General features: G+C 43.3%; 2 protein-coding genes across 2 annotated transcripts in view; one reads left to right on the top strand and one right to left on the bottom strand.

Annotated features, from left to right (window-relative positions):
- Window positions 1-496: 496 nt before the first annotated feature.
- Window positions 497-22,326, bottom strand: part of LOC137006777 (leukocyte elastase inhibitor-like) — a 40,859-nt gene continuing 19,029 nt past the window's right edge. The window contains exon 8 of the transcript XR_010892537.1: window positions 497-766. The gene's annotated coding sequence lies outside the window, so the exon portion shown is untranslated. The remainder of the gene's footprint in view (window positions 767-22,326) is intronic.
- Window positions 14,052-22,147, top strand: LOC137006314 (uncharacterized). Its single transcript, XM_067366948.1, has 5 exons — window positions 14,052-14,682; window positions 15,989-16,086; window positions 16,273-16,448; window positions 16,514-16,802; window positions 17,220-22,147. Exons 1-5 carry the CDS (start codon window positions 14,052-14,054, stop codon window positions 18,522-18,524), a joined length of 2,499 nt encoding a protein of 832 aa, XP_067223049.1. The 3' UTR covers window positions 18,525-22,147.

The following is a 22,326-nucleotide window of genomic DNA, read 5'->3' as shown; positions in this document are numbered from 1 at the left end:
ATTGGATGAGATATCAAGTGTCACAAACAACAGACCTTGTTACTTGACAGAACTTCTCAACAACACAGACCCCATTAGATCTCAGACCTATATTAGAAAAAAGAAGTTAGCATGATACTGTAATGATATGTAGACTCAGAGCACAATGGGAGAACTTTAAACAGTTTATTGAACACGGTGAGAATGTAAACAGACAGGTATCCAAATAAAGCAGAGAGATGAATGAAGATGAAAGGGTGGTTTTTTAGTTCTCACTCCTTGCTTGAGTGTAGCAGATGAGTTACTGAATGAAGGGGACTGGATGAGCACACACCTCAGCTGAAGTTGACCAGAGTGAATCTATGAAGACAGGGGACTTGCACAGAGACACAGGAGGAAGACGTTGGAGGCGAAGGACATGGAGTGAAGACCATGGAAGAATGGAGAAGATTACTTCTTAGAAGGCTAGCCAACCAGGTAAGCAGCACATAGGGTTACATCTGGTATCCTTTAGGGAAAACAGACAATGAGTGTGACTGAGGTGTGTGCTTCAATAGTTCATGGCTGATGGGATGATGAGTGACAGGTGCAGGTGATTAGTGGTGAGTGACTGGGTGATTGCTGAAGGATTGCAGGTGATCAGAAAGAAGGATGATGGGAAATGTAGTGTGAATAGACTAGTGACCGTGACAGATAAATGTTCAACATTTTTTTTTAAACCATGTTTTCCAAATTCTGTGTGAAAGCAGCAAATGGTGAAACACTGGCATAGGCCAGCTGTTAACAGCTGCAACAAAGGATAAAAAGTCAACATTAATGAACACATACAGAAACTGCATATACATTGATATGTTGCACTTTAATTCTCAATCTTATTAATCATAATATATTATCAATAGAATGTTTTTAAGAACAGTACACAAAGGAATTCTAACATGTACTGTAATTCTTACATTTCTATACCATTAGAAGTATTGTTACATGCAGCACAATTTTAAAGCAATCAGAGGATTGAAGGTATGTATTCCTAAAAGACATTCTATGCTATACTATAAAAAAGATTTTTCTTTTGGTTTTTACACTTTGAGTTTTTATAAATTATTTTTCCTTCAATAAGAGACTCAAGAAACTTAATGAAACTATAGCATAACAAGTGAAAAAAACAAACATTAAAACCAATTTCTCTCTCAAATAGTGATGGGACTGTTGATACTGGGGCTCAGATGCTTCGATGCAGTTTTCAAAGCACTATTGTATCATACACTGTACCGATGCTTGTATCGAAATGACAATACCACGTGATTGATGACGTCTGAAGCTTCAAACGTCATGCAGTATCGGAAAGTCGGGACAGCTGGTTAGAAGAAATTGGTGCTTCAACTGATGCATAAAAGGAAAATGCATTTGATCCCGTTTTATTGCTGGGGTCTCAGAGACCCTGAACAGAACATGTCAATTATGATCACATCAGTGTATTTTATATTATTAATCAATATGTGAATCCGTTGATCAGGCTATGCATGACACGGTTGTTGTCTCATTGTCACAAATTAATTTAGATGAGATTAGATCAGATCAGATAGAACTGTATTGATCCAAGACAAGAGTGATTCCATGTCACAGATTTCCGACGCTTTGTTTGGTCACGTGCTTTTTCAAACCATATGTGCTCCGCCATGATTTAGATACGGTGCAGAATACAAGTCTGACCACCAGATGTCGCTAATGCCTACTGTGTTAAAAGCTTTGAGTAATGAACCATTTTCCAGCACAAAAAAGAAACCAGCAGGGATTAAACAGCTAGGGATGGGTATTGTTAAGGTTTTAACAGTATTACTACTCTTACCGATACTGCTTATAGATCCAGTACTTTAACGGTATTCTTATCAGTACTTTTGGTTTATATATAGATATATAAGAGCTGAATTAACTGCAGTGTCTGACATTTTTGGTGTTTTATATAAGATAAAGTAAGAACATGAACTAAGAAACAAAGTAAAGTAAAACAAACTCACAAATTCAATAAAACAAAGATACAAATTAAATAAAGTGGTTTCATTTGTTCATGTGTTAAGGTAATTAATATAGGCCTAGCCTATAAAAGAAATCCAAGTAAAGTAACCAAATGTAAAATAACACATTGTTTTCACAGTATAAATTAATAGATTAATGCTTATTAAAACTAACTATATTCAGATGAAGAGCTGTGAGTGTTACAGTACAGGGACACGGAGGCAGAAGTAAAACACACAGTGGTATTCATTGATGTTCAACAGAGTCAAATGGTAATGCAGGTGAGTAATACTGATGAATACAAAAGTGTGGGAAACAGAGAGGTAATGCTTAGTGATGGCCGATTTCGAAACACTGCTTCATGAAGCTCCGAAGCTTCATGAATCTTTTTGTTTCGAATCAGTGATTCGGAGCATGTATCAAACTGCCAAAGTCACGTGATTTTAGTAAACGAGGCTTCATTACGTCATCACTGTTTCGAAACAGTTCGAAATTTCAATGGTTCACCGATAGAGGGCGATGATAAAGTGAGCCCATGAATCATGCAGATTCACTGAGAACTATTGAACAAGTGTCTAGGGCTTTACCCTATGGTTTTACCTGATCTCTGATCAGTTTTATACATTTGTAGATGTTTTAATTATACATTAGAATAGTTAAAATTAATGATGGTAGTTATTAATCTCTTATTTGCCTGTTTAGCTTGAGCCATGGAACAGAGAAACTGTTACAGTACACTGGAGACGGACACAGACGTAATAGGTAATGTAGAGTTTATTGAACCACAGCAGAGCAAATGGATGAAACAGGTGAGTGAACAGATACTTGGAATTCGTGGAGTAGATATGAATGAGATAATTACTGTCCTTTCTTTTGTAGTTGGAGTAATGCTGAAGACTGGAGATCGCTGGAGAACCATGGAGTTGGTGTAAACACACACACACACACACACACACACACACACACATTGATTGGGAGCTGAAAATATGGCGGCGGCTGCTGTGAGTGGTTTGGGAGGCTCCACTCACGAGCGCAAATCACGACAATCAGGACATATTGCCGCTTATACAACTGGTATTTTAAAGTTTTGGCACAACGCTTTGTATGATTTCTACAAATGCTTTCTCAAACAAAAGAGAAACTGCAAACATGAGCATGATAACTACCATATTGCAGTCATGGTTACCTGTTGCGTTCTGGCGCTTATGTCTGTACTGTTCATATGTGATGTACCAACAAAAGCGGGCGAAAATACTAACCGTGCTGCTGCTGATCAAGATCCATTTGGCAATCGGGGTGAGAAAGCCAAACTATATTTTTTTGGTTTTGGCTATGCTACCATCTTCTCTCACACCTTTTCTGCCAATGAAGCACAGGCATCCAAAAGACTGAACCAACGCAACTGTATGAGCAAGCAGAAGCATGCTCCTCCAAGAGTAACTAAAACTCTAATGTTGTTACTACTTCTATCGGGAGATGTACATCTAAATCCCGGGCCTCAGCAGTACCAAGCTAATGATTTACTTCCGGAAGTTAGTGTGACAACAAATGAACTCTCTCTGACTAAAAAAAACGTGGGTGAGATGGGTCATTATGTCTCACAAGTGGAGGCTGCAGTTGACGTGCTCTTTCCTGTTGCTGGGTCCGTTGGGGCATCTGGACGTCTGGGTGCGTCCGTCGGCGGGATGGGCCGGGCAGTTGCTGGCGTTGCCTTGCTGGAGCTGCGGCGGACGCGGGGCCTTGGTCGCGGTGGGGGCCGGAGCGATGGAGAGTGCCATCCGGATCTGGCGGCGGGGTCTCGGAGCGCTGGTGTCTGTGGCCAGGATTTAGACAGTGCGGTGAGTTTCGATCAGCACGGCGCATGCACTACAGTAGATGCTGAATGGAAACAACGACGGCAACTCATAAGGTCCAAAAATCCAAATCGGGCAGCGCTTAAGCAGAAAGAGCTGAAGATCTTCCAAACTGTAAATCATGCCCAGATTATTTGGAATCCCCAAACAAAACCAAAGGGGATTTTGGGAGGACACATTAATATAAGGAGTATTTTACCAAAAATAGATCAAATTAATAGACTGTTAACTGACTCTAACCTGGATTACTTGTGTGTAACTGAAAGTTGGTTAAATCCATCCACTCCTACAGAATTAATCAACATACCTGGTTTTAAGTGTTACAGGAGAGATAGGGTCCAAGGAAGGGGTGGGGGTGTGCTATTATACATTAAAGAAACATTTAAGTGTGAGGAAGTTAACATTGATGTGAAACTGGAATGTTTGGGGCTAAATGTAATTTTGTCTCCAACAATGAAATTCAAATTAATCGTCATTTACAATCCACCTTCACATGGAGCAAATTTCGATGATGATTTGAAGAGTCTCCTATTGAATATTGACAACTGCACTGAATGTATAATTATGGGTGATTTCAATATAAACTGGCAGGAGAAAAATAATAGCAGAACAAAGTTGAAATCTTTGATGGATAAGTTCAAATATAAGCAAATAATTAATAAACCTACTAGAATTACCAGACATAGCGAAACATTGATTGATTTGATTTTTGTAAATAGACCAGAAAGAATAACTAAAACTTATAACCTGATCACAGGGCTTTCCGATCATAACATGACATTATTTGTCAGGAAGTTAACTAAAAAGCGTTTCATTAATCATAATAAAGTAGAGAACAAAATGAAAACAATAGGAATTCCTAAAGCAAAAATAAACTCCTTTGAAAATGAATTAAACCAAATTAATTGGAATAGTATTACTGCTGAGACTGATTTAAATTTAAGTGCATCCAAATTTGTCACTAAATTAAATGATGTAATAAATAAGTATACAAAAACCTGGATAAGAAAACCAAGAAAGTATTCTCTTCCATGGTTCAACAAAGACATTTGGCTAATGGCTAAAAAACGTGACCTTGCACTCAAAAAGTTTTTAAAATCTAGGAATAATACTGACCATCTAATTTTCACTGGTCTTAGGAACAAAGTCACAAGTGAGCTGCGCAAAGCAAAAACAAAATATTTTATAAAAATGATAGAAGAAGCAAATGGAAGCAGCTCCAAACTATGGCAACATATAAACAAATTGACAAGTTCTAATAGGATAAACCATCAAATGATAGATTGCCTTAAAATTGATGATAATTATGTTAATGACAACCAGTTAATTGCTAACGAGTTCAACAAATTCTTTGTTGAATCAGTGTACGATCTAGCTAAACCTTTCAAGGGCAAATTACCTTTTGAAAACAAAGTTCAGCTCAGCAGTACAGATCTTTTAAAATTCAGAGAAGTTTCGCATGACAAAGTAAGGAAAATTATTATCAATTTGAAAAATTCTACATCAAGAGACATACATAATCTTAATGTAGATCTAATTAAAAAACATCTAAGCAGTTTACTCGACCCCATTACTTATCTTGTAAACTTGTCAATACAAACAAATACTTTCCCACAGAGCTGGAAGATTGCTGTAATCACTCCAATTTACAAGTCAGGCTGTAACAGTTCTGTCACATTAGTCCCAGTAGATTACCTAATGTTATAGCTAACCCAATCAGTAGGGGGCGATCTGGAGTCTGAGTTGGCTGATTGCCTAAAATGGCTAGAGAAGAAGTATTGTGCAGGAAGTAGTGTGCTAAGCACATTGGATGTCTTCTCACCTTTGTTTGCTGTCTTTTGTTGGTGCCCTGATTTGAGGAACAACTTGTTCCTATTCTCAAATAGGGTTTCTTGTGTGCAAGGATCAGCTCAATTTCAAACAGGACCTAGACCAAAGGGACTAATTGTCTTCGTTCATCTAACAACCATCTGCTAACCATCTCATTGACTGTGGTCAACGACTGATGAATTTGCTGATATGAATTTATTTCACTTCACTTAAGGACTTTTGTCTCACACATTCACCTTTGAAGACTGATCTGTGGCTGGATACTACTTATTGCTGTACCTATGAACTGATGGACTTTCCAACAGATGGCGTTTCTTAGACTGTGGTGCTGGAATAAGACTTGTTGATGCTGATGTACTGCTCGCAATATGCATTGAATACACATGGGTGATAGAAAGGTAGCAGTCTGTGTGGTCCCTCAGTTTATTTATGTAGCATCAAAAAGTTAGGTGTTACATAATATTTGGTAGTAACACCCCATCGTTTACAAACATCATTGAGTAGTTGGGCAGTAAACTGAGGCCCGCGATCAGAAACTAAGTATGCCGGAGCTCCCCATCGTGTGAACATTTCTCTCGTCAGAATGTTTGTTATGAGGTGAGTTTTTGCAGAGCGTAGAGCAAAGAGTTCCACCCACTTGCTGCAATAGTCCACAAAGACTAATAAGAACTCGTTGGACCGTGGGCTTTTTGGGAAAGGACCCATTAGGTCCACTCCAAGCATATGGCCAGGCTCAGACAAAGATCAAGCCTGCAACTACAGGCCTATTTCCATTCTCCCTGTCGTTTCCAAAGTGTTGGAAAAAATTGTGGCGGAGCAATTAATAGAACATCTTGAAAATAACCAATTGTTGCACCCCCAGCAGTTTGGGTTCAGACAAAAGCACAGTACAGAAACCGCCAACTGTTTCTTGTTGGAACAGATCAAAGGTTCACTGGACAAAGGGAATGTCGTAGGTGCTGTGTTTTTAGATCTGAAGAAGGCCTTTGACACAGTGGACCATTTTATCTTATTGCAGAAATTACAGCAATATCAATTTTCAGCTGAAGCTCTGTTATGGCTTAAGTCCTACTTGGAGGGTAGAGAACAATGTGTGAAAGTAGGAACTGTTAAATCCAACCTAAGTCCTAATGACTTGGGAGTGCCTCAAGGGTCAGTTCTAGGACCATTATTGTTTTCACTGTATATAAATGATCTCCCAGATTGCTGTCAGGGAGTAAATTGCCAGCTTTATGCTGATGACACAGTTATCCATGTGTCAGCAAAAACATCTGCACTGGCTGGGCAGCAGTTAACACAGGCTTTACATAACATCTCAAGATGGCTCCAGCTGTCCCATTTAACTGTAAACACACAGAAAACTCTCTCAATGTGTTTTTCTATCAACCAGAGGTCCATTGACAGCATCTTTGAGGTTCATCTAGACCATGAACCCATTCAACGAAATACTTGGGCATAATCTTGGATAAACACCTGAAGTTTCAAAGTCAAGTAAATCATGTTTGTAGGAAAGTCAAATCAAATCTGAACTGTTTTCGTTTTATTAGAGGAGAGTTGTCACATCACGCGGCTTTATTGTTTATGCATGCAATGGTTTTTTCACATTTGTCATACTGTATAACAGCATGGTCACAAACATCAGTGTCCACTTTGAAACCAGTTATTGCTCTATATAAACAGGCAATTAAGATATTTGACAAAAAACCAATGAGATGGCATCATTGTGATATCATACAAAAGCATAAGGTTTTTACTTTTGAAAATTTTGTAAATTTTAGTATTTTGAAATTGACTTTTAAATGTTTGAACAACTGTGTGTCACCACTGATCTCTGGCCTCATGGAGAGGCGTCGGGGCTCTTTTAGACCTCCCACCAGAGCCTCAGTTAGTGGGGATTGTGTGCTCCCGAAGTTTAGAACATCTTTTGGACAGTCTAGCTTCTCTTTTAGAGGGGCGACACTATGGAACTCTCTCCCCACAGGATTCAAATTACAGAACAATATTAACATCTTCACCAGAGAGCTCAAAAAGTGGCTTAAATCGGGCCAAAGTTGTTCTCATGTGTAAACTGTGCCGTGTTTTGTTTAATAAAGTGTTTTTTTTTTTTTTTTTCTGTTGTAAAAGTCCCTATGGACAGGTGTTGAAAATTAGCACATGTGCTATAACACTTTAAACAATGCATCTGGTTTGTCCAATGTTATTGCTATGTCCATATTTTTTTACGCACGCACGCACGCACGCACGCACGCTGGAGACAGGTAAGTATATGAAGAGTAGTCCTTGAGGTAAGCGTCACATTGGGTATATGCAAACAAGACCGGACAAGTAGTGCTGTGTGTGTGTGCTTTATACTGGTGATGATGAGTGAGGTAATGAGGTGCAGGTGGCGGTGATCAGTACTCGGGAGATGGCGTGCATTGTGATTGGTGGAGGTTGGAACCTGACGTGTCTGTGACAGAAACAAGCCTTGAAAATGGATAAAAGAACACATATTATACACTATACACTATATATTTAATCTTATTAGATGATTAGTTAATTCCATTTAATTGGTTTTACTTTCAATAAAACCTTTGCCATACATTTGTTAAAGTGTATTTTTAATGCATGTTTGGCATGAGTTTTGTTGCATTTGCACTGCTCTGACCACTAGGGGTCACCGTGGAGACAGGTGTCAGATTGTTTCGAAGCCTCGAATCATTACGGCACATTTGATTCAGCTGCTTCAGTGTTTCATGAAGCCTCGATCTGCCCATCACTTGTAATACTGTCCTTTTATGTCCGTAGGAGAGAAGGATGATGCTGACACAGAAGACTGGAGACGGGGAACACTCACACACAGACGGAGTAGCACACGAGGAACACTGGAGATGTTGGAGACAGGTGTGTGGCTCAAAAGGAGGCCTTGAGGTAAGCATTCAGGTGAGTGAAGTGCAAACGAGACCAGACGAGGAGTGTGTGTAACGGTGCGTTCCAAACGGGATATATCGCCCTCCGAAGGGCACTTCGGAGTGAAAATAATCATGGCCGCCATATTGAAGGGTCGTTCCAAACCGAAGTGCTCAAAACTGGCCACTTCAAAGAGCCCTTCGGAATGAAGGATTTCGAAGGGAACAACTGATGGACACTTCGGGCCCCCATGATCCTTTGCACAAGGAAGTCTGACGTCACAGAATGGGTACAGGAGGCTCAGAGATTGATTTTAACTATAAAGGTATGTATAATATTTTTATGTACTACTGTAATATTTATACGAGTTAGATTTGGTACAAAATCATTATGGTCAAAACGACATTGTACTTCAACAAAAAAACTTTACAGCTCCCTTTATCAGTCCATTCAAATGTTTAAAATTCATATATACAATATAGCCTACATGCCATAAACCTAAAATAAATAAATAAACTAACGTTAAATAAAGGGTGCAGCTTGCACAATCTACTCCTCCTTGATTGTCTCGTTAAGATGACGCAGAAGTGCGTTCCAAAAAAAGAGTTTTTTTGACCCCTACACCCTTCATCCCTTCAAAGCTCTCACTCCGGAGGGTAAACCCTTTGAAGGCATTAGGGCATAGGGATGAGCCCTTCCGAATGGAACGCAGGGTAAGTCCTTTATGGAGCGGTTGATGATGGTGCTGATGACGAACAGGTGGCAGTTATTAGTAATCCGGGGATTGAGTGCGCTGGTATTGGTGCTCTGGTGATTGGGTGCGCTGTGGATGGTGAATGGTGGAACACGTCGTCTGTGACAGTGAGTGATTTTCTCTTTAGGTGCTTCTCAATTCTTATTTGTGCATCCTCGTTTCCTTTCCTTGCTTCCTTTCCTCGCGTCTTAGCTCCACCCCTCCAGGATGCGAGGGAAGGACGCAAGGAAAAGACGAGAGGACGGAGGAATTGAATCAAGTGAAATGATAAATCCTTGCTCCCTTTAGCGCCACTTCAAAGCGTCATCAGCTGCGCTCGAGGGATCTACCCACATGTTGTTAAAGTTTGGTTATTTAAAAAAATATAATAAATATTAATAAAGCAAGATGCCTAGTTGAAATATATGAGATATAAAGTTTATTTAATCTGTAAAAGTAAAGCATACATTTAAATTTTTGTGACAGATAAGAAGGGGGAGGAGAATTTATGCGTGCGTCAGGTTACTCGGTGAGAAAGACTTCCGCAAAGGATGCACCTATGTGTGTTCTCGCTCATGACTCCTCAGGAAGCCTCCTCACTCCTCGTTCCTCGCCTCCTCGCGATGCAATTAGAGAATTGAGATGTCCTTCAAGATGGCTGAGCTCGATCGTTTTCCAGGTCATAGGATGGAGGACGGAGGAGCGAGGAGATGAGGAGGGATATTGAGAAGCACCCTTTGTATTTTGTTGTTTGATTAACACTGATGGGTCCGTGTACGTTTTGATAGTTTGTTTTCCAATTTGAAATGAAATACGCAGAAACGAGAAAACGGTCGTTTCCCGTTTTTTCGTTTATAAAAAAACCCCCAGAAAAACGAGATTTTGACTCTATTTTAGTTTTTTCGGGTCACGGATAGAAAACGGAAACACGACTTCAAAACTCGTTTTCCACGCGCTCACACGCGCTCACATCATTCTCTTTCTATGAAACCTGTAAACCGGTTCTAACTCTATAGCAACAATAACTCTATAGCGGTTGACCAGAGCACTGCACTACAATCGAATGGATTTTCCCCGATTTTCCCACACATGATTGACTGGATTTACAGAAACCTTATTTAAAGGAGGCACAAAATCACTCTGGACTGTTCCCTGCTGGTGGATTGACCTGTCTAACTCGACTCAACTAACTAATTTCCAAGAAACAGCTGAAGACATATCTTTTTCGGCAACACTTGACCCATTAAAGATGGGGTAAGCAATATTTCATAAACACCAACAACAAACATGTAATCAATCAGCATTAGGGGTGTATGACGGTCGAGGAGACAGAACGAGCAAGAGGGGTATTTGAAGAAAGACTGCAGAAAGAGAGATGAGACACAATACAAAAGAGCTCAAAAGAATATCACTGGAATGAAGGTTTATGACTGGGCAAGATCTTTAGGACCCGCATTAATATTAGAAAAGCTTCCTAGCGAGAAGGCCTGAAAAAAGACGCGGAGGCGCTACAACAAACTCTTGTTTGTATTTACTCTTGTGTACTGTATGTTCATTTTTTTGTGCTACCTTGTCATTCGTTCATCATCCACGCTTTATTTTTCGTGAAACATTATTTTGTTGCATGTCAGCTGTGATAAACAGACATCCACTCTCGCATTGCGTGTGTAACAGAAAGTTGTGCAGGTAAACCACAGCGAACGGACAACCACTACATAATGCAGTGTTTAGCGTCATTGTTAGCGCACTCGTCTCGCCTGTCAGCAGCGATCAAGCCGGGGTTCGAGTAGGGAGTTCGGATTGGAGGGTGAGTTTTGGAGGCGGAGCAATGAAGAGTGGGGTGTGTTTGTTTGGGTTGATTGCAAATATCAACAATGTCCAACAGTCTTTTTGAAACATGGCTTACCCCACCTTTAATACTAACACTTACTATTCTATAACTACATATATATGAAGAGTTCATTTGCAAAAACCGATAAACGCCATTTTTAAACAAAAAATGAACTAAGTGCTGTGCATTATTCTCCATATATAGCACGTTCTGTACCCTAAATCCATTTTGTATAATAAATACATACATTTGGAAGAGCCGGTTTTGCCCACTTTCAGGCATCGCAAGTTCACGTTTTACAGCAGAAGCCGACAAGCGCCCTTGTTTGTGTACAGACAGAAACCGATAAGTCCGTTTTAGCGAATCAGCGCACAGTATTCAGGTCAGGTGACAAGGCTTCTAGTCACTTCAAAAAGACGTGCTAGCTGAGGGAAGTTTTATCAAAGCGAGGATTTATGATTTCGACTCCTGTAAGTCCTTGTACACCATACACGACTTACATGCTGAAAAATTGGTTGTCCTTTTGCTTGTGTGTGTGTGCGTGCGCGCACGTGAGTGGTTGAGTGTGTGTGTGTTTGAGAGAGAGAGAGCGAGAGAGAGAGCGTGCGTGCGTGTGTGTATGTGTGTGCCGATCTGTTTGTGTGTGTGTGTGTGTGTGTGTGTGTGTATATATGTGTGTGTGTGCGCGCGTGGGTGTGTGGGTGTGTGTGTGCACATGTGTGTTTGAGAGTGTTTTAAATGCAATTACTTGGGTTTTGTTTAACTATGAAACATGAAATGTGGAGTTATCTGCTTTTGCTAAAAAACAAACTTTTAATATATATATAAAACATACTTTCAATGAATTTAAATTTTTTAATTTACCTGTATTTTTTAGAGTTATCATTACTTAATCAAAACAGCCCAACTGCAGTTTGATTGTTATTACTTGGAATGCACAATAAAAAAAACATGATTTGTGAGAATTCATAAAAATTGAGTTATCTGTTTTTGCAAATAAACTCTTCATATATATATATATATATATATATATATATTAGGGGTGTAACGATACGGTATTCGTATCGAACCGTTCGGTACAAAACTTTCGGTTCGGTACGCGGTACGCATTATGTACCGAACGGTTCGTTGGACTAATTAATTACATTTGGAAAATAAAAAAGTTTGTGAAATACAATGTTATGCGTTCAACAAGGTAGCCCAATAACCCAAACGACGTAACAGGCAACGCCCCTGACACCCCCGAAGAAGAAAAAAACACCAACTTATACATTTATGTTATGCTGCGTTCAAACCGAACGCGTCTGGAGCGTCTGATTTAACGTTACATGTGGCTACTCAGGCAGGCGCTCGCTCACTCAGTACGCGCTGAAGGCTCTTTGCAAAATGGCTAATGTGTTTAACACATAGACTGTAAAGGTTTAACAGACCAGAAATAGAAGATCGTCCAAATAACCAACAGGTCTGGTGTTTGGGTGCACTTTGGATTCCATGTAAGCTATATAACATTTTCATTTTTTTATAAGGACCTGTTTTTGTTTTATCTCTTTCGTTTTCCTTTGATGTTTCCATAGCAACGCGTCTTGCGTGTCACTAGCGCTGAGCGCAGCAACAATAACACTGTATGACAGATGGATTGCTATTATTTTGTTTTTCCTTGTTTATTTAAAATATTCACATTAATCATATTTATCTGATATTCCGATCCTCAAATATGTGTAAGTGAGTGTGTTTTGTCGTTTAAAAGCCTTTATAAATTATCTTTATCTTGATCTATAATGCGAGATAGGCGCCGTCATCTTTGTTTGCGCTGCAGTTCACAGAGTCCTGTCAGTCGGATTTACAGCAGGTGAATTCATCATTTTCTCCCGAAATATATGCAAGTAAGTGGCTGGTCAAGTTTTACAGTAGCAATGAAGAACTATGGCAGAGAACAAATCAGATCCCAGTCCATAGTGGAGAAATACCCAGAGCGTGACATCACCATTTTGATGGGGGACCTAAATGCCAAGGTAGGAGCAGACAACACAGGGTATGAAGACATCATGGGGTGCCATGGACTGGGACAGATGAATGGAAATGGAGAAAGATTAGCAGACTTATGTGCCTTGAACAACCTGGTTATTGGTGGCAGCGTCTACCCCCACAAGAACATCCACAAAGCCACCTGGGTCTCCCCAAACCACACAACAGAAAACCAGATCGACCACATCTGCATCAACAAGAAGTTTAGGCAGTCCATGCAAGACGTAAGAGTGAGGAGAGGGGCGGATGTAGCTTCAGACCACCATTTGCTGGTGGCTAGACTAAAGCTGAAGTTAAAGAAGAACTGGGAGATGGCACACTCAGCATGCCAGAAGTACAACACAGCACTACTGAGAGATGGCCATCAGTAACAGTCGCACACGAGCAGAGAAAGCAAAGGCACAAGTAGAATACACAGAAGCCAACAAGCAGACAAAAAGGAGCATTAGGAAAGACAAGAGGAAGCACATAGATGACCTGGCTACAGCAGCAGAGGTAGTGTCATGATCATTACTGGGAGTGCCCTTGTTTGCCACTAGAGGGCACTCCAACCCGGACTGTGTCTCACCCCACTTATGAACTTCATCACCCATAATGCACTTCCCTGGACTCATTATTCCATGTTATTGCACCCAGCTGTTTTGTGTTCTCTCATTAGTGTCTGTCTATTTATACCCTGTTTGTTTCTGCTTTTGTTATGGAGGTTTCAGTTCAGGTCACTCGTTTCTTTGTTTGTTTTCTTGTTTCATGTTTGACTGCCTTTGTGGATTTTGACCCCTGCCTGTTCTGGATTTATGATTTTTGGATTGCACATTAAATAACCTCTGCACTTGGATCTTGCCGGCTTGTTTCTGGGGATACCGTGACAGAAACCTCCATCAATACTAGATCCAGCAGGATGGTTATCCAGATCACTCCTCCAGCCACGGTGAGGGAGCGGATGGCTCTTGTTCGGGCGGTGCTGGCTCTGCGACAGGAGGGGAGAGAGATAGGGTGTTTTGCCCAGTTTTTTTGGACATTTTCAAGAGGGCTGCGGTATAATGATGAGGCGCTGAAAGAGATTTTTAATGGTTGCCTGGATGACCCGTTGCCTCTGTGGGAGTTGAATGGACTGGAGGACCTGGATTTTTGGGGGTTCGTCCACTATCTCGAGCATCGGAGTGGGTGGGCCACACTGGGTCAGCCGGACCCCGTTCCAACCAGTGAGTTCGATCCAGATTCCGCTCCAGCTCGTGAGTCCGTTCCAGAGGCCACAAAGGAGGTGAGCACTGAGCCTCAGCTTCATTCCGGTAAAAGGAGGAGGAGGAGGAAGAAGGCTTCCTTCATCCTTCAAGGCCCGGAGGCCTCTCCAGAGCCCGCTCCAGCCAGTGAGTCCACTCCAGAGTCTTCAGAGGAGGTGGACACTGAGCCTCAGCTTCACTCCGGTAAAGGGAGGAGGAGGAGAAGGAGGAAGGCCTCTTCCATCCTTCAAGGCCCGGAGTCAGCTCCAGCCAGTGAGTCAGCTCCAGCCAGCGAGTCAGCTCCAGCCAGTGAGTCCATTCCAGAGCCCGCTCCAGCCAGTGAGTCCACTCCAGAGCCCGCTCCAGCCAGTGAGTCCACTCCAGAGCCCGCTCCAGTTAATGAGTCCGCTCCAGCCAGTGAGTCCATTCCAGAGTCCGCTCCAGCCAGTGAGTCCATTCCAGAGTCCGCTCCATCCAGTGAGTCCACTCCAGAGCCCGCTCCAGCCAGTGAGTCCACTCCAGAGCCCGCTCCAGTTAATGAGTCCGCTCCAGCCAGTGAGTCCATTCCAGAGTCCGCTCCAGCCAGTGAGTCCATTCCAGAGTCCGCTCCAGCCAGTGAGTCCACTCCAGAGCCCGCTCCAGCCAGTGAGTTCACTCCAGAGCCCGCTCCAGCCAGTGAGTCCGCTCCAGAGCCCGCTCCAGTTAATGAGTCCACTCCAGAACCCGCTCCAGCCAGTGAGTCCACTCTAGAACCCGCTCCAGCCAGTGAGTCCACTCTAGAGCCCGCTCCAGCCAGTGAGTCCACTCTAGAGCCCGCTCCAGCCAGTGAGTCCACTCTAGAGCCCGCTCCAGTCAGTGAGTCCGCTCCAGTCAGTGAGTCCGCTCCAGTCAGTGAGTCCGCTCCAGTCAGTGAGTCCGCTCCAGTCAGTGAGCCCACTCCAGAGCCTGCTTCAGTCAGTGAGTCCACTCCAGTTAGTGAATCCACTCCAGAGTCCGCTCCAGTTAGTGAGTCCACTCCAGAGCCTGCTTCAGTCAGTGAGTCCACTCCAGTTAGTGAATCCACTCCAGAGTCCGCTCCAGTCAGTGAGTCCACTCCAGAGCCTGTTTCAGTCAGTGAGTCAACTCCAGTTAGTGAATCCACTCAAGTCCGCTCCAGTCAGTGAGTCCGCTCCAGTCAGTGAGCCCACTCCAGAGCCTGCTCCAGTCAGTGAGTCCGCTCCAGTCAGTGAGTCCGCTCCAGTCAGTGAGTCCGCTCCAGTCAGTGAGCCCACTCCAGAGCCTGCTTCAGTCAGTGAGTCCACTCCAGTTAGTGAATCCACTCCAGAGTCCGCTCCAGTCAGTGAGTCCGCTCCAGTCAGTGAGCCCACTCCAGAGCCCGCTTCAGTCAGTGAATCCACTCCAGTTAGTGAATCCACTCCAGTTAGTGAATCCACTCCAGAGTCCGCTCCAGTCAGTGAGTCCACTCCAGAGCCTGCTTCAGTCAGTGAGTCCACTCCAGAGCCTGCTTCAGTCAGTGAGTCCACTCCAGTTAGTGAATCCACTCCAGAGTCCGCTCCAGTCAGTGAGTCCACTCCAGAGCCTGCTCCAGCCTGTGGGTCCATTTCTGTGCCCACAGATGAGGTAGGCACAGAGCCACAGCCTCACCCTCATAAGAGGAGGAAAGGGAGGAGAAGGGCTTCCTCCGTCCTTCAAGGCCCGGAGACCACTCTAGAGGTTGTTCTTCGTTTTCCCAAGTACCTTGCCCTGCCGGCGCCAACCAAGCGCCTTGCCCTGCCGGCGCCAACCAAGCGCCTTGCCCTGCCGGCGCCAACCAAGCGCCTTGCCCTGCCGCCGCCGCCAGAGCAGCCCGAGCCCGCTGCTGTCACCGAGCTGCCCGCTCTTCCTGATACGGCCACGGAGGCCGTCACCGAGCTGCCCGCTCTTCCTGATACGGCCACGGAGGCCGTCACCGAGCTGCCTGCTCTTCCTGATACGGCCACGGAGGCCGTCACAGAGCTGCCCACTCTCCCCGATATGGCCACGGAGGCCGTCACCGAGCTGCCCGCTCTCCCTGATATGGCCATGGAGCACCCTTGGTCTGCCCTGCTGCTACCGCCCAGGCCGTTGGAACCATTGAAATCCGCCTGGTCTGTTCCTCCAGCGCCACCCTGGCAATCAGCCTGGACTCCAGACCTGCCGGCGCCCGCCTGGTCAGTTCCTCCAGCGCCACCCTGGCAATCAGCCAGGACTGTAGACCTGCTGGAGCCTGCCTGGTCAGTTCCTCCAGCGCCGCCCTGGCAGTCAGCCAGGACTCCAGACATGCTGGCACCCGCATGGTCAGTTCCCCCAGCACCACCCTGGCAGTCAGCCAGGACCCCAGACCTGCTGGCACCTGCATGGTCAGTTCCTCCAGCACCGCCCTGGCAGTCAGCCAGGACTCCAGACCTTTTGTATGTCTGGTGGAGCGTCTGGTAGCCGCTCCTTTGAGGGGAGGTAATGTCATGATCATTACTGGGAGTGCCCTTGTTTGCCACTAGAGGGCACTCAAACCCGGACTGTGTCTCACCCCACTTATGAACTTCATCACCCATAATGCACTTCCCTGGACTCATTATTCCATGTTATTGCACCCAGCTGTTTTGTGTTCTCTCATTAGTGTCTGTCTATTTATACCCTGTTTGTTTCTGCTTTTGTTATGGAGGTTTCAGTTCAGGTCACTCGTTTCTTTGTTTGTTTTCTTGTTTCATGTTTGACTGCCTTTGTGGATTTTGACCCCTGCCTGTTCTGGATTTATGATTTTTGGATTGCACATTAAATAACCTCTGCACTTGGATCTTGCCGGCTTGTTTCTGTGGATACCGTGACAGGTAGCAGCAAGAGAGAACAACATGAAAGAACTGTATGACACCACCAAGAAACTGGCAGGAAAATACAGCAGACCAGAAAGACCAGTAAAGGACAGGGAAGGAAAGCCAATCATAGGAGATGAGCAACAAAGGACCAGATGGGTGGAGCATTTCGAGGAACTTCTGAATAGGCCAGCGCCACAGAACCCACCTGATATCAAACCTGCAGATACAGACCTGCCCATAGATTGTAACATCCCAACCAGAGAGGAAATAAAGAAGGCCATTATGCAACTTAGGAATGGTAAAGCAGCAGGGCCGGACAACATCCCAGCAGAAGCCCTGAAGTCAGACATCAGTACATCAGTTGAGATGCTTTACCCACTCTTCAAAAATATCTGGGAGGAAGAACAAGTGCCAGCAGAATGGAAAGAGGGGTACCTTATCAAGATTCCTAAGAAAGGAGACCTTAGAAAATGCACAAACTACAGAGGCATTACACTGCTGTCAGTACCAGGTAAAGTCTTCAACCGAGTTTTGCTAAACAGAATGAAAGACCAAGTCGACGCCCAACTCCGAGACCAGCAGGCTGGCTTTCGCAAAGATCGTTCATGTGTGGACCAGATCGCAACGCTGCGTATAATTGTTGAACAATCACTAGAATGGAACTCTCCCCTGTATATCAACTTTATTGACTATGAGAAGGCATTCGACAGTGTGGATAGGAAAACCCTCTGGAAGCTTCTCCGTCACTACGGGGTGCCCACCAAGATCGTCAGCATCATCAAGAACTCGTATGAAGGACTGAGCTGCAAAGTCATCCATGGAGGACAATCAACAGAAGCCTTCCAAGTGAGAACCGACATAAGACAAGGCTGTTTACTCTCACCGTTTCTCTTCCTGTTGGCAATCGACTGGATTATGACTTCTTCAACAGCCCAAAGAAACCACGAGATCCAGTGGACACCATGGAAACAATTGGATGACTTGGATTTTGCTGATGATCTGGCTCTACTCTCGCATACCCAACAACAGATGCAAGAGAAGACGAACCATGTGGCATCCACCTCTGCACAAATAGGCCTCAACATCCACAAAGATAAAACCAAGGTCCTCAAGATTAACGCAACTAACAACAACCCAATCACACTGGAGAGCGAAGAACTAGAGGAGGTGGAAGCGTTTACCTACCTAGGCAGTGTCATCGACAAGCAAGGAGGCACTGATGCAGACGTCAAGGCACGGATAGGAAAGGCGAGGGCAGCATTTATTCAACTACGGAACATCTGGACCTCCAAGGAATTGTCAGCGAAAACCAAAGTATGAATTTTCAATACTAATGTCAAGGCAGTTCTCTTTTATGGAGCAGAAACCTGGAGAACCACCGTCACCACCATCAAGAAAGTACAGGTTTTCATAAACAGCTGCCTAAGCAAAATATTACGCATCCATTGGCCGGATACCATTAGCAATGAAGAACTATGGCAGAGAACAAATCAGATCTCAGCAGAGGAAGAAATCAAGAAACGAAGATGGAGATGGATTGGGCACACTCTACGAAAGCCAGCAAACAACACCACCAAGCAAGCGCTGCAGTGGAACCCGCAAGGCAAAAGGAAAAGGGGAAGGCCAAGAAACACCTGGCGCCGAGATCTAGAGGCAGACATCAAGACCATGGGAGTGACATGGAACCAGCTGGAAAGAAAAGCCCAGGACAGAGATGGCTGGAGATCCCTGGTCGGCGGCCTATGCCCCAAGAGGGGTTGTAGGCGTAAGTAAAGTATGTATATATATATATATAATATATATATATATATATATATAAAAGGGTTAGGGTTATATATATATATAAAAGTACTGTAAAAACACCGTACTGTGCTGGACTGACTGGGATTCTTCACCTCTGATTCGTCACTTGCAGATTGTTGCCCTATTGTTAGTCTGATTGCTTCTATTGCCTCACTCTTTTGTAAGTTGCTTTGGATAAAAGTAAATGTAAATATAATATTTCTTTCTTAGTGTAACCGGTGGCTTGCGACGGCCTGTGTGACGTGCGGCCAGCTATGAAAAATAATTTTATTCTGCGTTGTGTAGCTTACAGGACTAGACAGTTTTCTAGATTGTCTTTATCGTCAGCTAGGAACCTGGTTGTGCTCTTTGATACCAATCTTTCATTTGAAGGCCATGTTACTAGCATCTGTAAAACCGCATTCTTCCATCTTAAAAATATATATAAACTATGACATATGCTCTCAATGAAAAATGCAGAACAGTTAGTTCATGCGTTCATGACCTCAAGGTTAGATTACTGTAACGCTCTACTGGGTGGTTGTTCCTCTCGCTTGATAAATAAACTACAGCTCGTACAAAATGCAGCAGCTAGAGTTCTTACTAGAACTAGGAAGTATGACCATATTAGCCCAGTTCTGTCATCACTGCATTGGCTTCCTGTTAAACATCGTATAGATTTTAAAATCTTGCTAATTACTTACAAAGCACTAAATGGTTTAGCTCCCCAGTACCTGAGCGAGCTCTTAATGCATTATAGTCCTTCACGTTTATTGCGACCTCAGAATTCAGGCCAGCTGATAATACCTAGAATATCAAAATCAACCGCAGGCGGTAGATCCTTCTCCTATTTGGCACCTAAACTCTGGAACAATCTTCCTAGCATTGTTCGGGAACTCTAGACAAAAAACGCATCTGTTTAAACTTGCATACACAACATATGTTTTTATCTACATCTATAATTCAAATCATGTAAATTGTTAGGCTGCATAAATTAGGTCAGCCGGAACACTTCCTATAACACCAGATGTACTCGTTACATCAGAAAAAGAATGGCATCTACGCTAATATTAGTCTTTCTGTTTATCCCGAGCTTTACTGTAGTCAACCGGATCTGGGCCGTATCCAGCTGAGACCAAGGACCGGTGCCATGACACGACCACAACGCAGCCCTGAAGTATCAGCAGAGATCGAGTCGACTAGATCATCCATTGAAGGCCTCATCAACAAAACCGTTTCAATTCCGGCGTGAAAATTACGATCTTCAACTGGATTAAACATTTTGACTGTTGAGATCCCAGTTGGACTTATGACCTTCTTAACGCTGCCTGAATCATAATCATGCACTGTTCGCGTTTGGCCAGAGGACAACTAACCACCCGACTGAGCCTAGTTTCTCCCAAGGTTTTTTTCTCCATTTTTATCACCTGTTTGTCACCTGATGTCAGTAAGAGTTCCTTGCTGCTGTCGCCTTTGGCTTGCTTAGTTGGGGACACTTAGGCCCAATCCCAATTCTACCCCTTTCCCCTTACCCTTTCCCCTTCCCCTTTGTTTCGCGCGTTCACGTGAAGGGGTAGGGGTGTCCCAATTCTCATTTGGTTGGAGGGGAAGGGGTAGGGGGAAGGGCCAGGTAGCCCTTCAAACGAAGATTTTTCGGGACCACACTTCAGACGAAGCGATATGATAAATTTCCAACATGGCCGACCAAGCGAGCAGAGAGACCCATAAATGTAAGTATTTTTTTACGGTAAACAGTATTTTAGTAATAAATAATCACTTGTTTTATGTTTCCTTTAATCTTGTGTTCATGTATACGGTTATGTTCTCCGAAAAAAGATTTGTTAAAATCGCTATGAAAACAGTTCGCTAATGTTTTTTACTTTATGATAGTTCCACAACAATTTTGTTTATATTTTATTGAAACCCGCATTGATTTGACAACATAAATTCAAATCCGGTGGCAGCTAACTTGTCTTTTTGCCGCATGCCTCATTAATGTATTGTTTTGTTGTGGTTATGTCCATAAATACGTGTACATTACATAAACAAAAAGTGCATTCAGTTTGCGTGCTTATTCATCAGTATTGTATGTTCTGTATCAACCAGGGACTCCTGAGGAAACACGCAGGCTCGTCTCCTTTGTGTTATGCGAAGAACTGAAGACAAATGCAAAAAAAATAGCTGTCGCCCAAGCAACAGAGATCACTACAGCTATCGATGGCAAATTAAAAGGCCAATTCACACCGCACCAACAAACATTTTTTTTAGCGCGACCCTTTTTATTAACGAGACCCATAAGCATATACAACCATGTAGCTAAACAAGCCAAAACGAATTATTAAAAACGAAACTGAAGGTAAACCTGCGTTGCTCTCATAGTGGTTAACGTTACCTCTCTCTTTTGGTGAAGTGGAGCAGCTGCTCTTGCTGAATGGCACGGATTGCACTATGGACTATTGTACCTTTTGTATATTTTTTTTAACAGTATTTTATTTTTTATAATGAACAAGCTGCGATGTCACGTTTCCACTGCTTTGTTGTGTGTGTGTGTGTGTGTGTGTGTGTGTGTGTGTGTGAGGCGCAGGCGCGATCAAACAGCTGTCTTTGCAGGGGACTTGCCTCATCGTCATGGCAACGGTTCGTGGCCAGGTCAGATTACGTGAGTTTGTTGCCGTCTGTTGGAAAACTGTTCACACCGCGCAGACATTCCACGACCCGACAAACGCCGATTAGACATGTTCAGTCGGGTGAAAACCGACTCCAACAGATGCCAACAGGGGTATCACACCGATCCAACAAACACCAACAGACGAGTGTTGTCGGTGTGTGATAAACATCGGCGCATCTATGACGTAGGAGCTAGCGACGACTTATGATGACGTGTAACGGTCTAGTAGTGGTTTCCCAATTCTTAGGGGAATATTTTCAGCCCTACCCCTTGACACTCTGTTTCAAGGGGCAAGGGGAAGGGGTAGGCGTAGGGGTAAGGGGAAGGGGTATAAAATAGAATTGGGATTGGGCCTTAATATTCAACAATGTTTCTGATCTGCCTGCACTGACACCATTGTATGCGAACTGAACTGAGCTGGACGATGACATCACTTTTCTCAGCTGATATATAGATAAATTAACTAAATTAATCAGTATTGATTTTTACAATGGAATGAATCAATACTGAACTTGCTTAAGATGGACAACAACATTTTCTTCTAAAGCTGCTGTACAGCCAAGATTATATTCCCTCTTTCACTGAAAAAGCTGCTTTGACACAATCTGTAATCATTGTAAATAAAGGTGACTTGACAGTATTATTTTTAAATATTTTTTGTGGGAATTGTCA

The sequence above is a fragment of the Chanodichthys erythropterus genome, chromosome 18 (assembly GCF_024489055.1).
Source record: "Chanodichthys erythropterus isolate Z2021 chromosome 18, ASM2448905v1, whole genome shotgun sequence".
Taxonomy (NCBI): Eukaryota; Metazoa; Chordata; class Actinopteri; order Cypriniformes; family Xenocyprididae; genus Chanodichthys; species Chanodichthys erythropterus.
This window is presented reverse-complemented; position numbering and strand designations above follow the sequence as displayed.